This window comes from Lepidochelys kempii, chromosome 10 (assembly GCF_965140265.1).
Source record: "Lepidochelys kempii isolate rLepKem1 chromosome 10, rLepKem1.hap2, whole genome shotgun sequence".
NCBI lineage: Eukaryota > Metazoa > Chordata > Testudines > Cheloniidae > Lepidochelys > Lepidochelys kempii.
In genome coordinates, this window is record NC_133265.1 from 6,936,415 (window position 1) to 6,959,757 (window position 23,343).

General features: G+C 40.5%; 1 protein-coding gene across 6 annotated transcripts in view; it reads right to left on the reverse strand.

The window, feature by feature from the left end:
• The window catches only part of EPN2 (epsin 2), a 69,890-nt gene that overhangs the window by 36,182 nt on the left and 10,365 nt on the right, over nucleotides 1–23,343 (reverse strand). For 4 of the 6 annotated variants that reach the window (XM_073361783.1, XM_073361786.1, XM_073361785.1 and 1 more), the window contains exon 2: nucleotides 1,346–2,115. In XM_073361783.1, the coding sequence (XP_073217884.1) occupies nucleotides 1,346–1,940 (595 nt within the window). In that variant the 5' untranslated portion in view covers nucleotides 1,941–2,115. Of the gene's footprint in view, nucleotides 1–1,345; nucleotides 2,116–2,513; nucleotides 2,598–2,807; nucleotides 7,183–23,343 lie in introns of those variants that run through there. The other 2 variants (XM_073361781.1, XM_073361782.1) reach the window with 2 other exon arrangements.

The following is a 23,343-nucleotide window of genomic DNA, read 5'->3' on the forward strand; positions in this document are numbered from 1 at the left end:
AATTCCAGTTAGGATAAGGACACTTAATGTGCTTTTCTCTGTAACTTTAAATAGATAAAGTATTTTTCATTGCCTATCCTAAACTGCTGCGCAATATTGCTATGTGCTGCTAGGGTGACCAGACAGCAAGTGGGAAAAATCAGGACGGGGGTGGGGGGGAATAGGAGCCTATATAAGAAAAAGCCCCAAATATCGGGACTGTCCCTATAAAATATCGGGACATCTGGTCACCCTATGTGCTGCTAAATTGCTGCTGCCTTCCGCACAACAAGCGGGTGGCACGTCATTGGCTGTGAAGGCAATTCCTGTATTTATAACTTGAGAGGTAGTAATAATTTAGGATGAAGGGCCCAACAAATGAAAGATTATTGTTATAACTGACACTTATTCAATTCACCATTGACTCTGTTACAGCACTTCAGATACTGTAAGTGTTCATTTAAAAAAAAAAAAGTTCTCCTTTAGCATTATACCACAACCACTGAGATTTCAGCCAAAGCAGCCTTCAGCAGATCATTACTTATGTTAAGAAGTGCCAAACCAGACTTCATAACACAAGTGGGCCCAAGCAGCATACAAAGAACCCATTTCTTTGGCACTGTATTCTCGTTAATTTTTAGAATGAAACAGTATTTTGTACTGATGTTTGTATACCAACAGTTGATACTACAAATGTGTATTGTGGAGAATTAAGCACTGAAGTATTGAACTGTTACAACGGTATTTGTTTAAAAGAACTGTTGAGCAATGACGTAAACTAAGTGTCATGCTCATACTAAAATGAAATAGCAACAAAATAAAAGGAAGTCTGGTCAAACTGATGGATGCAAGGGAATTCCCTGTGCTGATTTTATTAAAGTAGAATTCTGAAAAGAAACCTAAAAGGATGAAGTATAAAACAAAACAAACTTTTCATCACACACACCTCTCAAAATTGGAAACATATGCAGAATATTAACTGAAAGAATCCCCTTTGCTGCTCTGCCCCAGTCAGACATGTCATATTAAACATTGGAATCCATTCATGGAAATGGCGGGATTTCACCACCTTTGGAACAAGGGAAGTAAAATTGTTTTATAAATCAATTTAAATCAACATATTCACCCTCTCCCCAACTAGCAATTAAGCTTAGTAATTTGTAAAGGCATTATTAGTACTTCCCAGAAGACCTATAGCGTTTCAGTCACTGCAAAAACCCCTTGTGATCTGTACACTAATATTCTAGAAAGCTCCACTTCCTCTCTCATATAACTGCAAATCAGAATCTGAAAGCTCTGAAAAAGATGTAGATTTACAGAACAAAACCAACCTCATTTTTACATGCTATTGATTATTTGTACTTACAGCCATGGTAAGATGCAGGAGAGCCTCCAGATTTGCCATATTCTTGCTCTGAATAGCTAGTGGATAGATTAGGCTGACTGGAACCTCGGCCAAATGTGATCTGGTTACTACCAACTCCAGTGGCCACCTGAGCCATACGCTCTTTGGTCTTCAGGGCTTGGGCCCTCTCTGTCTTGAGTCGCTCATCATCCTTCAGAAGAGAGACCAGCTGCTTGGACTTCTCCCGTACATTGATGCCCTGGTCCTTACCATCTCGATCGATATACTGGAAGTCCTTCAGTGTTTGAATAGCAAAAATGTTCTCTTTACACTGCTGTGCCACCCTCTCAGAGCCAGTTTTAATCAGGTAATCTAACAGAGTAAGGGCCTTATACACATGCCGCCAGTTTTTGCCATGGTCATTCAGCCGTTTCCAGATCATGCTCATAATTTCAGAAAAGGCTACCACATTGTAAGTCAGATCTGCTATTTCAGTCATTAAGGAACTAGAAGGACCCCAGGGGTCATTGGAAGTTGCTTCCCGAACTTTTATTTCAGCCTCTGAATAATTGTTCACAATGTTTTTCATTTGCCGTCTAATAGACGAAGTCGTCATTTTTTTCCCCTTTTAATAAGACAAACTTCAAAAAACCTTCAAAGAGATTAATTTTTTCCCCCAGTGCAAGTTTCTGGACCTTGAAGACTCCGTATCAGTGATCAATCTGAAACAAGTTCTCCTAAGATCATTTCCTCCCTTCAGGAAAAAGGTGCAAGACACGGGAAACAACAACCTAAAAAGAAGAAAATTAAAAAAAAAATTAGTTGTAGCTTTAATTGTTCTTTTGTGAATAAAATCATCCAACAAAATTGTCCAAAGTTTTGAAGTCAACTGAAGGTGTGTTTTCAAAGTCCCTAGTGCATTTTACTTGACGAAACCCACTTTTGCTCCTTATCTCAAGACTAAGGTAAGATTAACTGCTGGAAATTCACACTATTTAAAATCAGCAACATAAATATCAAAAGTAAAAAAAGCATTAGAATATACAATAAAAAGAACATGTCTATTACTGTACTCTGATTAGTTTACAGGTTGTTTCATCACAATGCACACTGACAACGAGAGAAAGCTAAGCCAAAGAAATTAGTTGTGAATTTAGTTTTGTTGTGAGGTCTATAGTAATTATCTCACAGGATCAAGTTCCAGAGTCAGGTCCACCTCATGGGAGCAAATTCCAGTCAGGTCCAGGTCCTTCAAAAGTTCAGTCTCCTGCCCTCATGAGTCTCCCTCTGTTGGTTAATAATTTCAGTGTTCTAGTGTAACATAGCTGTTGTGAAAACAACAAGGAGTCCGGTGGCACCTTAAAGACTAACAGATTTATTTGAGCATAAGCTTTCGTGGGTAAAAACCTCACTTCTTCAGATGCATGGAGTGAAAGTTACAGATGCAGACAAATATACTGACACAAGAAGAGAAGGGAGTTACCTCACAAGTGGAGAACCAGTGCTGACAGGGTGACCAATTCCATCAGGGTGGATGTAGTCCACTCCCAACAATAGATGAGGAGGTGTCAGTTGTGGGAACTCATGGTCATGGAGCGTGAGAATTTCCTATAAACTAATCACACTATTTCTAAGGTATCCAGGGCCAAATTCATAGGGGGCACTGAATATCAGGGCAGACACCTTGAACTGGGTTCTACATTTAACTGGGAGCCACTGAAGAGGGGCAGCAGAATAATGCATTCAAGGTGACCTGCAAAGCTAAGCAGATCAGAGGGAAAACAGTTTGTTTACTTGACAGCACTATGTGTTTATCAGAGTCACAGTTTCTGCTGCTTGGAAGCATATTTCACATAGCACAGAGGAAGGATTTGTTTTAAATTATAGGAAAATGTAATTGTAAATCCAAAATATTGTCAAGGGAACTCAACTGTAAGCTTTATGAATGCAAAACCTTTTAAACTTTTTTGAAGATGATTAGATTTCAAATTGGCAGAGGCCTATTTAAGCTTTACAATGCATTACTCAAGTGAACAGACATTCAGATATTAACGCTGTATGTTTACTATGTCAATTGTATTAAGATTAATTATATCCTTTGATTTTCAAATTTAAAAAAATCATTGCATTGTTTTACAAATTACTAATAAAACCAGTTTAAATACTCAAAAAACACCGATTCCAGAAGGAAAAAGTTACCACACTGGCAGAACAAGGATTGTACTTTTAAAAATGTTCTCCAGTAATGTTTCTCCAGACTTGTATAAGAAACTGCACTATCTGTAACAAAAGGCGTGGGTGAGAATTAACACACTGATTACAAGCTTAACATTACCATCATTCTTCAGATTACTATGATGCCATTTTGAATGAAGGCAGAATTAGGGTTCAACTTAGGAAGATAACTTTTCTAAGTCAGTAATAAATGTACAACTTTATAACAGTGAAAGAACAGTACAAAAGAATATGTCCTTTCAAGAATACAATTCTCCACAAATAAGATCAGTGACCACAAGATTAATTATTATAGATTTTTTTTAATCTGTCTCAATATTTATTCTTGGAAGAATTAAGATACAAACTACTATAGTTTAAGTATTGCAGAAAATTAAGTTGGCCATAAGACCAGACCTGAAGAAAAGCTCTGTGTAAGTTTGAAAGCTTGTCTTTCTCCAACAGAAGTTGGCCCAATAAAGATAAACAAACACCAACAAACACCTAACCCACTTTGTCTCTCTAATAAGAGTTAAAAACAGACTTCAAATAAAAGGCATCAGCATAGTGCAATCCTTTACATTTATTTAAATCCAACTCACAGGAAAAGAATTTTGATCTATCATCAGACAAACACCAGAAGGAACAGAGCTCAGTAGCAGCATCTGGATAGGAAATAGAGATTACACTGCTCCGAGAGGAGTCTCCTCAGCTTGGCAGAGGAGTCCCCATCTAAACATCTGAACTCCACTCCCTCCATAACTGGGGAAAAAACTGGTGAAGTTTTGCAACAAGATAACAATGAAGCCAAGAGCTTAGCACCATTCAGAAAAGGCTTGGATATTTATATGGATAACAAGAACATTCAGAATAACAGTAGGCATAAAAAAAATAAAAGATACTGCAATACCTGGATATAAACTACACGTGAAGTACCGATTAGGTTAGAGGAGGGAATAGTACTATACTAAGAAATTCCATAGAATATGAGACAATTCTGAGTGGTGAGGATGGATACATCGAGTCTGTATGGATACTAATCCTAAAATCAGAGGAATACAAGTATACTAATAGGATTACATGACTAGCCATCTGATCGGGAAAAGGTTATTGGGTGCCCAATGTTATGAAAAAAACAAAGAGGTAAGTAATAAAAACAGCAACAAGAAGCAACTTCAACTACCTACATATAAACTGGCAGTGTTACAAATGGACATGGTTTGGAAAACTAATTTCAACATCCATAGCTGAACTACTAAGTAAGAGCAACCACAGCATAATTAAGTCCAAGACCCTTGGAGGAGGATTCATATAAAAAACTAGCATTCCTCCGCTAAGCTTTAGAAAGGAGTATTTCAAAGTGAAGTAGCCTTCGAAAAGACCCTTAATTATTGCTTGACTTTCATCAGGTGCGTAAGAAACCACGCGTCTTGCACTCAAGAATGTGCCCTAGACTGAAGCACCTATTTTAACAGAGAGGAAACCAAACAGTCAGTGCTATGCCCTGAAACGGGCCAAGAGCAGAGCTTCCTCTGTTGAGTCACCAGGTGCTTGAACCCCAGCATAAAAGTAAAGGGTATATGATGGTCAATCATACTAGCAGGTAGACTGAATTATCCCCAACATTGGCCATATCTGCACTAGGAAAAAAACATTTCTTTCTGTAGTGAAGACAAAGCCCAAGATACAAGTGGGATTTGAAGCCTCTCTCAATATAAAGGTGGTCTGCAGGGAATCCAAAGTTTGGGGGAAAGGCTGAGGTTGAGGCTTATGTTTTATTTATTTCTGAGTTACCAATAAAGCCAAACACTGGAAATGAGTGAGTTTGCACTATGTGTATACACTCTGGCATGTGATGGGAACTCTATCTGATTATAGTCTAATTCTCCCAGTTTGAATGATGTGCTGCAGTAGCAACAGAAAGTGGCATATGTTACAGGCACAAGTGGTAAACCTGCAGTAGACAGAATAGAATAAAGGGATCTAAAGAGGAACACTTTGAAAAATATGAAATTGTTTGCTATGTTAATAAGTGAGCACACTGAATTAGGTGCAGCAGAAACAAAGGTGTTCTTAGCTCTTCAACAAAATTAAAAGACTTCATTTGATCATTTGTACTTCTGTAGAAAATTATAAGATTGTTACACAGTGCAAACTCTAGCATTCAGATACTTTACATATTCATACCTTGAAATAATTATGCAATTTCAATTGCTAATTAAATAGCTTTGTTTGATATGAGTCAGCAAAACAGTGCTGAGTCCAATCATTAACATGGTACCTTTTTTGACCCAGTTTAGAAACATTTTGCCTCCCTGGTCCAGCTATTCCACTTTTTGCTACTCTGAAACCTAGTATTTTGAGTGACTTTCATTTTATCCTATTAAAAATAGCAAAGAAGGGCTTGGGGGAAGGACCATCTCGTGTTAATTCGCTTTACCTAAAATAAAAATGTGCCAAGAGTTTAATTTCATTTTTTCAGTTATTTTGTCACTAGCAATAAATCAAGTTCTTGGCACTTCATAAAGCAAACACTAAAAGATACACAACTCATCTGCTTCCCCATTCTTATAAAATTAATATTTTACTTGACCTTAACATTTGGAGAATACGAGAACAGCCTTTGAGATAAAAGTTAAATATCGCCATTTGATAAAGAAAGAACATTTTTAACGCATGATTAGTTGGTTTCATAGAAAACAATTATTTTCATAGAAAATTTAGGATTCTTTTAAGAGGCCTTAGTGAATTAGCATCTCACCAATGAACGAATACAAAGTACAATATACTTGCAACTTCAACAAAAAATCACAGTCCCCATTGTAAACAGTATAATTGCAACTGCAGCAAAAAGTAAAACCTGTTTATTACAGTTATTGCTCTTTGCAAAAAGCAGCTGCAGGGACCACCAACATGAACAGATTTCTTAAAAGGGATAGCCAAGGCTTTTTGTTGGTGGTGGTTTCTTTTTTTAACTGAGGTCCCTAAAATTTCATCCACCTAATATTGCTGCCTATCACAGTGGGCCACTTTTTCTCTATTTTCTAATAATTTTGTCACCTTTTGTACAAATAGGAATGGAATATGCAATTCTGAAGAGAGAAAACTACAGTTTACCTGTAATGTCAGGAGTAATCTTGGGGGTGGGGTGATGAGAATATCTAATTTCTCAATTTCCTTTAGGTCTTATTCAAACACTTTCATAATATGTATAACCCTGAAGGATTCTCCTCATGACAGTTATTCAGATATCGAATGCAGATGGAAGGACTCTTGACTATTTCTGCCTATCAGATCTGAACCAAGAGACTAAATGAAATTCACAAGAGATAAACCACCATCTTTAGTTTGCTAAGACAAACACAGAAATGAGGCCAATGCACACAGACATTAATAAAACAATTCAAAAGAGAAGCAATATAAATCCACCTAATGTACAGATTTCAATAGAATCCACTGAGTGGTCTGAAATGTACAGCCACACACTGAAGTTTGTCTATACCAGGGGTTGGCAATTTGCGGCACGTGTGCCAAAGGCAGCACGCAAGCCGATTTTTACTGGCACGCTGCTGTCAGCCGGGGTCCCGGCCGCCACCCGCACTCAGCCCGCTGCCGGCCTGGGTGAACGGAACCCCAGGCCTGCAGCAGGCGGAGTGGGGCTGGCTGTCGGGACGCCGGCTGGCAGGAGCTGGCGGACAGAACCCCAGACCGGCGGCGGGCTGAGCGGCTCAGCCCGCCACCAGTCTGGGGTTCTGTCCACCAGTGTAGTGTATTACATTTCTCCCCATAGGAATGTGCTACTTACAGCGTACTGCTTACGGCTGCCAGTCCTGGTACTCCGCAAGTAGCTCATTCCTACGGGGAGAAATTGAATACACTACGCCGGCGTAAGGAAGGCTGTGCCTCCCCAAACAGCCGGCCCACTTCCCGCCCCCTGACTGCCCCCCTCATAACCCCTGACCCATCCAACACCCCCCCCCCGCTCCTTGTCCCCTGACCACCCCCTCCTGGGACCCCCCGCCCCTAACCACGCCCTGGGACCCCATCCAAGCCCCCCCTGCTCCCTGTCTGCCCCGACCCCTATCCACACCTCCAACCCCTGACAGGCCCGCCAGGACTCCCACGAATATCCAACCACCCCTGTTCCCCGTCCCCTTACCATGCCGCTCAGAGCACCAGGCCTGGCAGCCGTAAGCAGTACACCATAAGTAGCACATTCCTATGGGGAGCAATTGAATACACTACACCTGGCCCCGCTCAGCCCGCTGATGGGCTGGAGTTCTCAAAATATGTTCTCTCACCCTTTATCAAAAATTACACTACATTAGCTTAAAAACTTTAAAACTTTGTATATTACAGTAATCGTTAAAAAATGTATAATGTTAATAAATACATAGGGTTGATGAAACAAAGTAGTTGTGCTTATGTGCCTGCGCTTAATTTGTATTTTCGATGATTTACCTTCTAAAAAAATCTCACGTCTCGCATCCCCAGAAAGGGCATCTTGCACCCCCAGGGGGTGTGTGCACCCCAGGTTAAGAACCACGGCACTAAACTGATAAGATCTGCATTTTAATTTAACTTTAAATGAAGCTTCTTAAATGTTTTTAAAACCTTGTTTATTTTACATACAACAGTAGTTTAGTCACATAATATAGACTTATAGAGAGAGATCTTCTAAAAACGTTAAAATGTATGACTGGCACGCGAAACCTTCAATTAGAGTGAATAAATGAAGACTCGGCACACCACTTCTGAAAGGTTGCCGACCCTTGGTCTACACTGATAAAATAGCCTTCACTCAAAGCAAGAAACTCAGTAAGAAAATTTAAACAGGGTCAAGTTAAGTATGCAACTAAAACTGAAAAAAATACAGGTGTAAATATCCCTTTCATATCAAGTAGACGTTAGCGTCAATGTTTTCAATATTACTAAAACTAAAACAGCCAGACCACAGACACCAGATTTTAGCTGGAGGACATACTGGGAGGAAGAAATACACATACAAGCTAGATTAGTCATTACTATCAGTACATATGAGAAAAAAATGCCCTTTTTGACCTGTTGGTACTAATTATCACACTACTTCAGGAGAGAGTTATCAAACAGGTTAAACTGCACACATTTCTACAAACAAGATATTTTAACAAAAATATCCAATTTTCCCCCCTTTTCCTACAAGAAAGGGAGATCTGCAAATTTTCTCACAAAGATTCAGATTACATTCATAAAAAGGGATTCAGCCAGACATAGCTAAAAATGTGTTCATATTCTAGAAAAGTGAAATACACAATGGATTAATGTAACATCTGTACAGTGTTGTGTGTGCAGTTTCAAGTACATGGAAAGGAGTGGTTTACACAACTATACAATACAAAACTACATTTTATTAGTAGTACCAGAGATCCTCAAACCCCAGCCCCATTCATTCATGACTAACTCTTAATGTGAAAATATTTGTATTACTGTAGAGCCTAGAGGCCACAGCCAAGATCCCCGTTGTGCTACACACTGTACCCGCAGTGACAGACAGTCTCTGTCCCCAAAGAGTTTACAAAACAACTAGATAAGACAGAGGGTGCAAGGGGACACAGAGGCACAGTGAACTGACTTGCCCAAGGTCACACAGCAGGCAAGTGGCAGAGATAAAAACAGAACCCAGGTCTCCCAACTCTCAGTCCAATTGCTTCATCCACATGCTGCCTCCCATAAGACATGCCTTATGCCACATATTTTAACATCAAGCTAGCTGAGTCAAATATAGACCCTAAGACAAGCAGGAGCAACTCGAATGAAGCTAATACTTATCTGTTGTTATATTATCCCTAAAGTTTCACACAAAAACTAATTGGGAATATTACAGTTCCAAAATAATTTTGCAGTGTTATTGTCGCTGTGCTGGTCGCAGGATGAGAGAAAGACAAGGTAGACGAGGTAACTTTTTATTGGACCAACTACTGTTGGTGGAGAGTACATGCTTTTTGAGCTAAAAAGAGCTGAAAAACTCTGTGTAGCTCAAAAGCTTGTATCTTCTACACCAACAGAAGTTGGTCCAATAAAAGATATTACCTCCCCACTGTCTCTCTCTCAGTTTCAAAGTAAAGAGTTCAAGTCAGGAACTGGTGAAGTTAAGGTTAACTCTTCCTTCCTCCCGCCACACACACAGATTTGTGTTTTATAACTTGAAGTAGCAACCTGGTAATACCGGACTGGAAAGACTAGTGATAACATCCACTATGGCAAATCCTATACTGCTATATTAAAATCCATTTTGTAAATATTCAGGACAAACCATGTTATTACACACCATTGCTTAATACAGCTATTAATACCAGTTGCTAAATTTTGGAACATTGTTTTGCTTACATTTTAATGCTCCCTGGAAGATGCAAGTAAATTGTCTTATAATTTAGTAGCTACACTGTGTGAAAAGTCCTCACTTTCCACGTACAAAAAAAAGACTACCTTTACTTAATACATTAATACCTGCCATGAAGGAGTTTAGTCAGAATACACAAATAAGCAGGGTGGATAAAAATCAATGACTTTAAAAAAAAATCCGATTTTTTTTTATAAAATGCTTTTTGAGGGAAAAAACCTATCTAAAGATAGTTTTAATTAAGATATATTATAGCTGAAAGATATCTCATCATGGAATAGGAATTATAAATTCTAATTCCATAGTATGAGATAAAATATTCATGTAATATTTAAGAAAAGTTTTGTAAATGAGTTCCAATAGTTCATGGATTAGGGGCCCAATCTTATGGGGTTCCAGGGGCTTCTGTATAAATTATTTAGGATAATCTTTCTATCTACCCAATGGGACTCAGTGCTCAGTCTAGAAGATACCATCAGAGATGCTTAGTTTTGCAGTTTTCAAACTGTGGATTTGGGTCTCCAGAGATAACATGCTTGTTAACAGCACAAATGTTGGTTGGTTGGTAGATGGATGGATAGAAAGATATGAGAAATAGCAGACCTCAACCCTATTGTCCCTCTGCAAATTTGTGTACACAGAGTCAATCCCTTACCTCTCTCTAAAAGTGCAAAGTTTCAAAAAGTTCAATGAACAGAAGATTGTTGGGGGGCGGAACAGACCTGGACAAGGAGAAAAAATCTGGAGATAAATGTGAGAAGGGAGGGACAGGCAGTAGAAATAAAAGTGAAACTGCTTGAGCAGCATATTCCAGAAGTCTTGATGTCTTTCTGGGTATAGCCTTCATTGATTTTGAGATCTACCATACCATTCTCTCACTAAAAGGGAAACCCTATAATGGCAGCAGGCTGTAAAAGAGACCCAGTTTGGGAATAAGAACCATTCAAGAAATATATGTTTGCTGATGATGTTTTAAAGAGAGTAACACCAGTGAACTGGTGGAAGTCACTTAAGCACTTGGATTCAGAGATTGTTGAAGTGTTAATCTCACTTTTAACAGCAGTAGCTGCTTCTGCTGGTGTAGAAAGAATATTTTCTTCCTTTGGACTAATTCATTCCAAATTGAGAAATCATTTGGGACCTGAAAAAGCAGGAAAGCTTGTTTTTCTTTTCTAGATTATGAACAAACAAGAAAATGAAGGTGAAGAGGACTGAGTTAGCTGCAGAAGCCAATATTGTAAGTTTCTCATGTTCACCTGGCTGACGTAGTCAATTTAATTTTTGTTTAACAAAAAAATTCATTTAACTATTTTAGTTAAACAATTTTAACAAAAACAAACCTGATTTTAAAAAACTTGAATGTTTAGCTAAATTCAAAAATTCATATGCTTGTTTTGTTAAAATATTATATGTTTTCTGTTGAAGAAAAAAATCCAGAATATAGAACGTTGTTGTTTTAGTTAAATAAAACAATTTAAATATCTGTCAGGTGATGTTCTCCTCCTAATACAGCATGGCATGAAAATCCTCCAAATATTAATCATTAACCTGTTGAACTGGAGATAGTTCACCTCCCAATGACTTCATAAATATCTGCTTCAATTTACCTTTGGTAAATGAAATAACCAATCATTCATTTTCTGATATAGCTGTAAAACTGATCTGAAAAGTTTTCAAAATCAATCACTTTAAAAATGTATAGTGTGTACCTTCTAAAAATGAAACCTACATCTATCTCTGAGTTGTGAAGAATACATATTACGGCTATAACAACCAACAAGAATGCACTTTTATGTAGAAATCCATAATTAAATCGAGTCTTCCTGACTTGTGATTTAATCAATTTGATTTAAATCAAATCCACCCTGCTAATAAGACAGTCCAGAAAAATGATAGTATGCAAATACATTTTCTAATACTGGATATATGCTTATAGTCCTATATGGCTTCAAATATTTTAGATTTCATGCTCTAACTCCACACCACTTTGAAAGATATCCTCAGGCTCAAACTGATTCTGTTTCACAGATTTGCCATATTCATAAACAATTCTTATAGAATGAATAGATAACCAAATGGGTATTGTTGTATTTCCTAGTCCACATTCAAGTACTGTAATACAAACACTTGTTTCCACAGCCAAACAGGAAAAGGAGCAATTGTACTTTGTAATGCCTCGAAGAAGATTATTAAAAGAAGCTATGAAGCTTAGCACAATGCATAAAAGACAATAAGGATACATATTAGCTTTCCAGTGCTGTTGTACAGCAAAAGAAAACCTACTGATTCATAACAAAGCAATATAATGAAGGCACTGAACTTACTGCCAGCCCCATACCCTTCTTCAATCTCTCTCACACATTATTTAAGAAAGCTAATTAGAGGCAGGGATTGACCAAGGGTTCAATTCAAGAGAAAAATCAGTCCCCCTTCTCTGAGGTCTAAACATGGGCCTTCTTTAAACTTTTAATTTTTTTTGGGGGGGGGGGACGACCTCAAAAGCCACATTTTGGAAGCTTTCCACTCCCCTTTCATAAACAAGAGGACAAAGCCAGCTTTCATGAAGGACAGGTGGCCAAAGGGTTTCTTTAAAGAAAGAGTTAGAGCACAAAGATATGCTTCTCCAAATGTCTGCATATTCAGGATTTACAAGATTGTTAGATTCCATGCTGATTTTTCAGCAGAGCCTGAAGCTCCAAGGGATCATTTTATCTTTAATTTTTATCACGGTGTATGGACATCCATTGTGTAGCTAAATCACTGCCCACATTAATCAGATATTTTATCAAACCACTTTTTATTACATGCAATTTTAAAGGACCTATCATCTGTTATAATAGCTGAGTTTTCTATGTACAGTATCTCTACATACCAGTATAGTTTACTGAAAAGGAAAAAACGAATGGCAAGTTTCACTTTGTGCCTGAACATAAATTAATCACCTGGTCACTTTGATTCAGGACTTGATTTGTATGTTTCATTCTGCAGCCTGTAACACAGGTGGTATTACTGAAAAGAAAAGCAACTGTGTTCCAGAATGAATACAGTGCAACACTCTCTGGAAGAGTGGAGCAGATCACGACAAATGATCCAAGTCACAGCTACATAGTAGATCTAGTTTTAGACTTACAAGCTTTGGCAGAGTCTCTTTAAAAACAACACATTCCTTTGCCTATGGCTAGGTCAAATGTCACTGACAGTATACAAGCTTCATTTCATGTTTTGCTTTATTTCTCACTAGTAATACAGAGACTACTAGACAGGTAATGAATAATAGAAGACGATAGAACTGTATATGAGTATAGGTCAAGCCATTATGCACTGAGCCAAACATTCTAAATGCAGATTAATGCAATAGTAATAGTACAATAGAAAATACCTACCTGAATGAGAGCACTTCAGTTTCCCCTTAGTAAAGGGTAAGGAAAATAACCAAAATTATACTGTGTACTCCAAAATTAGAAAAAAAGTGTAGAAATCTGAAATAAATGCAGATTACCATGTCTACTTGGGTGTTATTTTAGACTGAAATAAAGGTGGAGGGAGACTTTCAAAAGAACATGGGGAGAGAAAATTAAGGCATGTTGGGGCTATACCTGTAGGAGGACATTTCGTTTAGAATTTATTACCGGTTAATGAAGTGTGCCTGTTGTTTCAGAAGTTAAGAAGCCTGCAAAGCAAAAGTAAACTTCTTATCAAGAGAAAATGTGAATTAAATGTAAACACATCTATCTGAAGTATTCAGTGTGCTCACATCATATAATTAGCTCAAAATTTTAGCCACTGAAAATTATGTACATTTTCTGCTATACATTGGGCTTTCACCATAAAACTATTACTGTTATTTTGAATTGCAGCTAAATCTGTGCATATTGAGGTCTTAATCCAGACAAAAACAGTTTTTCTTTCTAGATAGTGTTCTAGCATCTTACCTATCTAAAGGAGTCTGTGGGTCAAATTTACAACTTCTGACAGTTTCAAGCTAGATTTTGGTTACAGAATTAATGTGATTTTTAAACAAACCCAACACTTGTCTTGAAATTCCAAATGAATACAAGGCAGAAGTTTGTACACTATCTAGCATAATGGGGTCCTGGACCATAAATTGGGCTCCCAGGTATTACAGTGATACAACTAATTAAACAACAAATGTTGCTGTGGAATATTCAGCTCAAAATTCAATTAACATTCCAGCACGAATCAATTCAGCCTGTCGAACTATTCACTCTGAGTTTTAGATTTCCTTCACCCAGTTCAACTGCTTCACACCATACAGGTATGGAAGAGCAGCAGTTTTTATTCGTCAAAGTAATCTCCTTCTGACCTGGCCCATCCTAAAATGCAGAGCATAAAGTACCAGCAGACTCAAGCCAGAGGACTGTATGTGTGGACAGGAGTTGGTTGGCAACAGTACCTGAGTAAAAGACAGGAGTGCAAGTAGGGTGGTACCCTCCAGTACGCAGTACCGGCAAGAAATTTTCAGCAGATACGGGGTACCGGAAAGACTTGGGGCTAGCCCTCCCTTCCAGTCAGGGAGCTGCGCTCTGCTCCTTAAAGGGCATTCATTCTTTATATGGCTTTAACAGCACAATACATGTGCTAACAAACTTAAACAAAGGCTTTAAGTTTGTTAGTATATGTATTGTGCCATTACGTTGGTCAGGAATCCTCAAGATGAGAGGAGTGGGGGGACAGAAGGTGTTTAAACAGTGTTCTTGATTCTGTTTCTCCCCATTGGTCTGAATTATCCATGACATCCATACTGCATCACATCAAGTCAAAATCATTTGAGGAATTCCTCTGCTTGCACTGACCAGAGGATGTTTGGATTCTGATGTCAGCCCAGCTCTGCAGCCTGACGGGAATCAGGTGTTGTCCCCAGTGTACATAGAATTCTTCTTTGCAGCCAACTAGTCTAACATGCATTTTGTTAACTGGAACTGGAGCAGCAAAACAAAGAAAACAAATGCCTCATTTTCCAGTTTTGTGGGTGAGAGAACTATAAGTGAAGATTATTATAATGCCGGACACTGACGGCTTTAAACCAGCTGCCTCAGGAATCTGCCAAGAACTTTGCTGAAAATACGTTCCTCATCTTAGCAACGGAGCTAAGACTTATCACACATCTGCCCACCTTTATTCAAATGAAGCTCCATCCGATCTGACAGCTCAGGCATGGTCAGTTTCGTCCAGAACAACTTAGAAACTTGGAACCTAAGCCTGTAAATCCTTAATCATTTGATCAATCCCATTGAAGACAATGGGACTATTTGCAGGACTATGGACCCCTTTTGTGAACTGATAACAGTTTCAGGAGTCTGTTCCTAAAAAGGAAGTTGAAACCCCCATTGAAATGCAATGTTGGGGTACAATACCATAAAGCAGTTTAGGATACAGTTCTACTTAAAATTTGTCCTTTAGTAAGTCATACATATGCTGAAATGGCTCCTCACCCAACTCCCATATAAACAAATTGAATACTACATATTTGGGGGGCGGGGGAGTGAGAAGTTATGCATGTTTATGTTTGTATATACAAAGGGGGGTCTCGGAGGGGACGGGGAGAGCATGGGGTCCCCCGGCTGGGGGCAGGGGAGAGAGGAGTCACATGTTTCAGAGTAACAGCCGTGTAAGTCTGTATTCGCAAAAAAAAAAGGAGTACTTGTGGCACCTTAGAGACTAACCAATTTATTTGAGCATAAGCTTTCATGAGCTACAGCTCACTTCATCGGATGCATCTCCATCAGAAACACGGAGGCTCACGTGGGGAAGTCACATGACCCCCTCCCTTGTGTCCCTCCCATGAGTGCAGTACCAGCAAGAAATTATTTCTACTTGCACCATTGGTAAGAGCCCAGGCTGACTCTGTAGTGAAGACAAGGCCTGGTCTACACCTAAAAATTAGATCAACCTAGCTATATCACTCAGGGCTGTGAAATATTTTACACCCCATGCAACATAGATAGGTTGACCTAACCCCCACAGTAGACATGGGTAGGTCAATGGTGTCAGCTTAGAGGACTCCTCTGACAAGAAAACTTAGAGATGAAGAACAAGAGCCGCTGACCACAACTGACAGGACAAAGAGGAGGAGGAATATGGAATGAAAAAGCATGAAGCATTTCTTTTTTATTTTAAAAAAGAAAAGTTTTCTTTCACTCTCTTCCTCTTGTTCTGGAGATACTCCCAGAGTGTTATTCTCTTAATCATGCATTTGTCAGATTCCTCCTTCTCTGAATGAGCTCTCCCTCCTCAGATGAGGAAGGGGCAGTCAAGCTTACTCTTGTGCTTTTTGGCCATTTTACTCTTTTGCTTAGAGACCCCTCCCCCAATACCCTCTTTCCTCCCCTCCCTCTACCTCCCCACAAGGCGTTCCATTATACCCAGTCAAATTGCACAGGAGACTAACTCAGTGAATCTCAACCTATTTACCATTGTGGGCCGCATATGCAGCTCTCTGTATGTGTTATATGGGCCACACACACACACTACTTGTATGGCCCTGAGGATGCTACATGGGCTGCAGCTGTGTGCTGATTGGGCCGCAGGTTGAGAACCACTGCTCTAACCTATTGATGTCCATCTACTGGCAGAGGGGGCTATGAATCTGTCAATACTGCCCCTAAATGTGCGGGTACATCGTGCTGAATCTGCTATTGACTGCATTTTGAGCTGGTAAAATTCCAGCATATGTGCGTTAAGCTGACAGCAACCATTTCATTAAAGGAGAGGGAATGGGTGTATTAAGATCACCCTCAATTTTGTTATCCCCTTTGAAGTGCTTGGTAGTGTTTCCATGCCAGTCAGATCCTTGAAAGAGCTGCAGCAGATGACATCTTTTTCCTTAGTAGGTCATCATCAGCCTGCTCTCAAGAAGTTGCCATTGTCCATTTACCTGCAAAGGGTATGCGGGACCACGCCTTCCTCTGTTTGTCAATGTTTAAATCAGATATTGTTAAATATTAAATTGAGGTTTCAGTTTGTAAACAAGAACTCCATTGTTTAACACAAGGCTGTTGCAAATGTTACAGTGCCTTGGATTTTGACTCAACCTTCTCAGATCCGTCCATGCTATCCATTTTACAGAACTACAGACCGACAATCTCCTTACTCTACCACAAGGAGAGTTTTTTCCTAAATGCTAATAGTGCTCTGAACACAAGAGAGCAAACGTTAACAAAACAAACACTTACTTGCTGATGTTTCAAAAATTAGCATAACAGAAAGGTAGAAGTACTTTAAATTCACTGTTGTTCCACTTCTATGGACAGAGCATTGGGATGGGAATAGGAAGGACAGGTTGTCAAAGATGGGAAACTGCTACAGTCTTAAAGGTGATCTGAAAACGAGGGGGGGGGGAGAATGGAGGGGAGTAATTGCATTTTTTTTACATTATGTGTTTCTGCAGGATGTATAAAAATTACCTGACTGGTCTTCCAACAAAAGCATGGAAGAGAACTATTCTGTTTTTTTAAACCTTACAGATGTCAGGAATGTCACATCTGATCTTCCCTGGTTTTGGCAGAGTACTTCTTGCAGGTCAACCCAAGAATTAACCATAGTTTCCAAAACAGTGCTCAGCTGAGCTTATTTCTGTTTACTCTTACTGATATCAGCACCAGTTCAGCTTGTGCACAAAAGATTCAGCACCTGATTTATTCACCTATCTATAGCCTTGTGTACAGTAAAACCTTGTCTACACTAGGGAAGTTCTTGGGGAAAAAATTGGAAGTACTAAAGGAATCAGCCAGTGGCCACTGGCATCATTTTCAGCATCATGCCATCTAACTCAGCTCATAACAAGACCAATTAAATGGTGCTGAAAATGATGTCAGAAACCAACAGGCTGATTATGTTAGCACTCCCAGTGTCGAAAGAGGTAAAACTGAACCACTGTTAGCATGAATGGTGAAATTTTCAAGAAATTCTCTGGCACAGAAAATGCCTCAGTATATAAGGATATGTCTACACTGGCAGAGTTATCGCGCAGCTCAGAGAACGCTGAAGGGAAACCGCTGTTGTGTGTTCACACTGTCAGCTGCAATAGCGTGTTCACAGGTGCAGCAGTATTCGGAGCGGTGCACCCCGGGCAGCTATCCCACAAAGCATCTCTTCCTCTTCTGCCGCTAAGAGTTGTGGGGAGGTGGAGGGGGTCACGGGACATACTGGGTCTTGTCCCAATGCACCGTGATGCATCGCTTCGCATCCCAGCAATCCCTGTGCTTCCGTCCACATTTGGCGCCATCTTTCAACCGTTTGTGTACTGCATGCTCTGCCTCTTCGGTCTGCAGGAACGGATCCCGCACTGTTGATCAATATGCTGCTCACTCTAACACATCACGAGTGGCAGTGGAATTATTCCTTAAACTACAAAGGCAAGAGGAGTTCGACATTGATCTTGCCACATGTAGTAGCTATGACACAAGATTGCTTGTGGCATTCACGGAGGTGCTGACCACAGTGGAACACTGCTTTTGGGCTTAGGAAACAAGCACCGAGTGGTGGGATCACATCGTCATGCACGTCTGGGATGATGAGCAGTGGCTGCAGAACTTTCAGATGACGAAAGCCACATTCATGAGACTGTGATGAGCTCACCCCAGCCCTGCAGCGCAAGGTCACAAGAATGAGAGCTGCCCTGTCGTTGGAGAAGCACGTGTCGACTGCAGTGTGGGAACTGGCTACTCCAGACTGCTATTGATCGGTTGCTAACCAGTTCAGAATGGGAAAGTCGACCGTTGGACTCATGTTGACGGAAGTGTGCAGGGCCATTAATCACATCCTGCTCCGAAAGACCGTAACTCTGGGCAACGTGCGTGACACTGTGGATGGCTCTGCACAAATGGGTTTCCCTAACTGCGGAGGAGTGATAGATGACAAGTATATTCCAATTCTGGCACCAGACAACCTAGCCACCGAGTACATTAATCGGAAAGGGTATTTCTCAATGGTTCTCCAGGCACTTGTGGATCACCATGGGCATTTCACAGACATTAACGCAGGCTGGTCTGGAAAGGTGAATGACGCAAGCATCTTTCGGAACACTGGCCTCTTCAGGAAGCTGCAAGCAGGGACTTTCTTTCCAGACCAGAAGATCACAATAGGGGAAGTCAAAATGCCCACTGTGACCCTGAGAGACCAAGTCTACCCCTTAATGCCGTGGCTTATGAAGCCATACACAGGACACCTTGACAGCAGCAAGGAGTGGTTCAACAACAGGCTTAGCGAGTGCAGAATGACAGGTTTCAGAGTAACAGCCGTGTTAGTCTGTATTCGCAAAAAGAAAAGGAGTACTTGTGGCACCTTAGAGACTAACCAATTTATCTGAGCATAAGCTTTCGTGAGCTACAGCTCACTTCTACACTTTCCACAGTATGCATCCGATGAAGATCTTTTTATATACACACAAAGCATAAAAAAATACCTCCTCCCACCTCACTCTCCTGCTGGTAAAAGCTTATCTAAAGTGATCACTCTCCTTACAACGTGTATGATAATCAAGTTGGGCCATTTCCAGCACAAATCCAGGTTTTCTCACCCCCCCCCCCCCCACACACACACACAAACCCAGTAGGAGTGTGTGTTTGTGTGGGGGGTGGGGGGGTGAGAAAACCTGGATTTGTGCTGGAAATGGCCCAACTTGATTATCATACACACTGTAAAGAGAGTGATCACTTTAGATAAGCTATTACCAGCAGGAGAGTGGGGTGGGAGGAGGTATTTTTTCATGCTTTGTGTGTATATAAAAAGATCTTCATCGGATGCATACTGTGGAAAGTGTAGAAGTGAGCTGTAGCTCACGAAAGCTTATGCTCAAATAAATTGGTTAGTCTCTAAGGTGCCACAAGTATTCCTTTTCTTTTTGCGAGTGCAGAATGGCTGTTGAGTGTGCGTTTGGCCTTTTAAAGGCTCGCTGGCGCTGTCTATATGGGAGGCCAACCTGGCTGACGACAATATTCTTATGCTTATAGCCGCGCGCTGTACACGACATAATATTTGTGAAGGGAAGGGTGAAAGCTTCACTCGGTGCTGGACTGCTGACGCTCAGCACCTGGAGGCTGAAATTGAACAGCCAGAGACCACGGCTATTAGAGGGGTGCAGCACAGGCCCATAAGGATCAGAGATGCCTTGAGACAGCAATTTGAAGCTGAAAGCCACTAATATTTGTTGCTATGCTTGGGAGTGCAGTGCTTGTAAAGCTAGGAGGTGATTGTGATTGGTGCAGACGATGCACTATGAAGGTGTAAGAAAACTGCCTGTTTTGCAGGGCTCTGTTTGCTTTCAACTAATAGAATAAAAGTTGCTTTCAAACCAAAACAGTTCTTTTATTAAAAAACAACAACCGGAGGAGAAAGAAAAACAAAAAAAATTATCAGTACTGAGGGGAACGGGGGAAGAGAGGGTCCAAGGAGGAGGTGAGGTCCTGGAACGGTTAAAGATTTGTGTATGTTCAGGTATCATATCCAACCTTCTCCTTTGGAGTACAGTGCAGCAGGTACTGTACTTCAGCAGGGCTAAACTGCAGAGGGACGAGTGTTGAGTGCAGTGGGTACTGGGAGTCCGTAGGGCTGGACTGTGACGGGGCAGGAGTGGAATGCAGCGGGTACAGACTGGGGCCAGGAGATTGTAAGAGTGCGTTGGCAGTGTCTGGGGAGTGCACGGGGAAAAGTTTTCCGACAGCAGCTGCAGTGGAGGGCAGGCACGGAGCTGCTCGGTTTGAAGAGCTAGTATCGCCTGGAGCGTGTCCGCTTGGCGCTCCATAACGCCTAAGAGCTACTCCGTGGCTTCATTCTGACACGCCGCGTTCTCCTTTCAGTCCCTCTTCTTGCTGTCTACACTGTCTCTCTCTTCTTGCCCTCTACAGTGGCACCGCAGCACTGTACCCCCAGCACGAAAAGCTGTACACCTCTCATCAGGGTGGGGGTTTGTTTAGTTTTGTTTTTTTTTAAACAGCGCTGCAACTGTGCAGTTTCTGCGCGCTAAGTGGCGGGCAGTGTGTACACCTCGGGAGTTACAGCGCAGAAAGCTGCCCTACTGCGCAAAAACTTGCCAGTGTAGACAGAGACTGCGTGGGCCACATCCTGAGCTCCCACATCTTAACTGAATAGCGTGTTAAATCTTTAAAGGTGACATCCAATACTTTTTTTGAATTTTTAACAGCTCTTATATGTAAGCATGTATGTTTTTAAATCCCTCTAATATTTTTAAATACTTTTCTTCTGACTTTCATTCCTCCTTGATGTTTGCCTTTTTGACACACCCCTATATACTTAGCAGCTCTATAAACTGTTTTCTGTGAAACAGTGACATTACAAATGCCATGAATATGTTAATCACCAAGCTGTAATGAGTTTTTTCCTCTCCCCTGCCCTCTAGGCTGGGAGTAGCAATATAACAGCTTTACTCAAAACAATTTAGCAACCTGTAAGTAAAGAGGTGTGATTGAGATGGGAATGCTATTACATCTGCTTAGCATGCAAACAGTGGTTGTGTCAGCAGGGGGTGGAGCTTAAATCCCTCCTATTTGGGTATTCCATGAAGAGAAATCGATGCAAGAATCACTATTTTTAATAAAAAATAATTAAAACAGGGGTTTCAACAAAAATACAGCAGAGGTTGATCTTCATGAACCTCATGCATTTAACATAGTCTCTCTCATGTTTATTAGGCACTGAAGTTAAAAAGGGGCTTTAAGATTTGGGGTTTTTTTTTTTGAAGAGTCAAAACAAAAGCCCTGGAGTATACTTAAAAGTTTTACTGGTACAATTATGTCAGTTAGGATTGATTTTTTTAAGCCAATATGGTTATACTTGTAAAAGTCCTAGGGCAGTGGTTCTCAAACTATTGTACTGGTGACCCCTTTCACATAGCACGCCTCTGAGTGCGACCCCCCCTTATAAATCAAAAACACTTGTTTATATATTTAACACCATTATAAATGCTGGAGGTAAAGCGGGGTTTGAGGTGGAGGCTGACAGCTCACGACTCGCCATGTAATAACCTCACAACCCCCTGAGGGGTCCCGACCCCCAGCTTGAGAACCCCTGTCCTACGGTGAATACAACTATACTGCTATAAAGAGGACACATTGGTAAAGTTATTCCCCTTCCCTTATAGGAATAAAGAAAAGGAGTACTTGTGGCACCTTAGAGACTAACCAATTTATTTGAGCATAAGCTTTCGTGAGCTACAGCTCACTTCATCGGATGCATACTGTGGAAAGTGTAGAAGATCTTTTTATACACACAAAGCATGAAAAAATACCTCCCCCCACCTCACTCTCCTGCTGGTAATAGCTTATCTAAAGTGACCACTCTCCTTACAATGTGTATGATAATCAAGGTGGGCCATTTCCAGCACAAATCCAGGGTTTAACAAGAACGTGGGGGGGTGGGGAAGGTAGGTAGGAAAAAACAAGGGGAAATAGGTTACCTTGCATAATGACTTACCCACTCCCAGTCTCTATTCAAGCCTAAGTTAATTGTATCCAATTTGCAAATGAATTCCAATTCAGCAGTCTCTCGCTGGAGTCTGGATTTGAAGGTTTTTTTGTTGTAATATCACAACTTTCATGTCTGTAATAGCCCAACTTGATTATCATACACATTGTAAGGAGAGTGATCACTTTAGATAAGCTATTACCAACAGGAGAGTGGGTTTGTTGGGGGCGGGGACGGGGGGGAGAGAAAACCTGGATTTGTGCTGGAAATGGCCCAACTTGATTATCATACACATTGTAAGGAGAGTGATCACTTTAGATAAGCTATTACCAGCAAGAGAGTGGGGTGGGGGGAGGTATTTTTTCATGCTTTGTGTGTATAAAAAGATCTTCTACACTTTCCACAGTATGCATCCGATGAAGTGAGCTGTAGCTCACGAAAGCTTATGCTCAAATAAATTGGTTAGTCTCTAAGGTGCCACAAGTACTCCTTTTCTTTTTGCGAATACAGACTAACACGGCTGTTACTCTGAAACCTGTCCTTATAGGAATAGCTATGCCAGTATAAAGCTCCTTTATACCACTATAACTGCATTCACACGGGGGGTGGGGGGGGGTGCACCTCTTTAACTATAGTGTCCAGTTACAGTACAGACTTCTAGGGTAGACAAAAGCCCTAACTGAAAATCCTTTTCCCTCCCAACTGGTAGACTTTCAGTCTCTGAATTTTTAATGTTAAAAATCCCCCAAAATATTTCATGTATGCAGTACTGTCATAGAAAACAGCACAAGGCTTCCCTTCCCTATCCTCCATTTTTAAAAAAAGAAAGAAACCCCTTCATAGAAAAGTTAGTGAATATGATTTCAGGAGAATAAAAAAGGACTGCAGAAGAATCATAAACTTTGCAAACAGACCACGAAAGGTTAAAAGAAGACTGGCTGAACTATCCTGTAGCATTCAAACCAGTTTGTACGTTTAGATATAT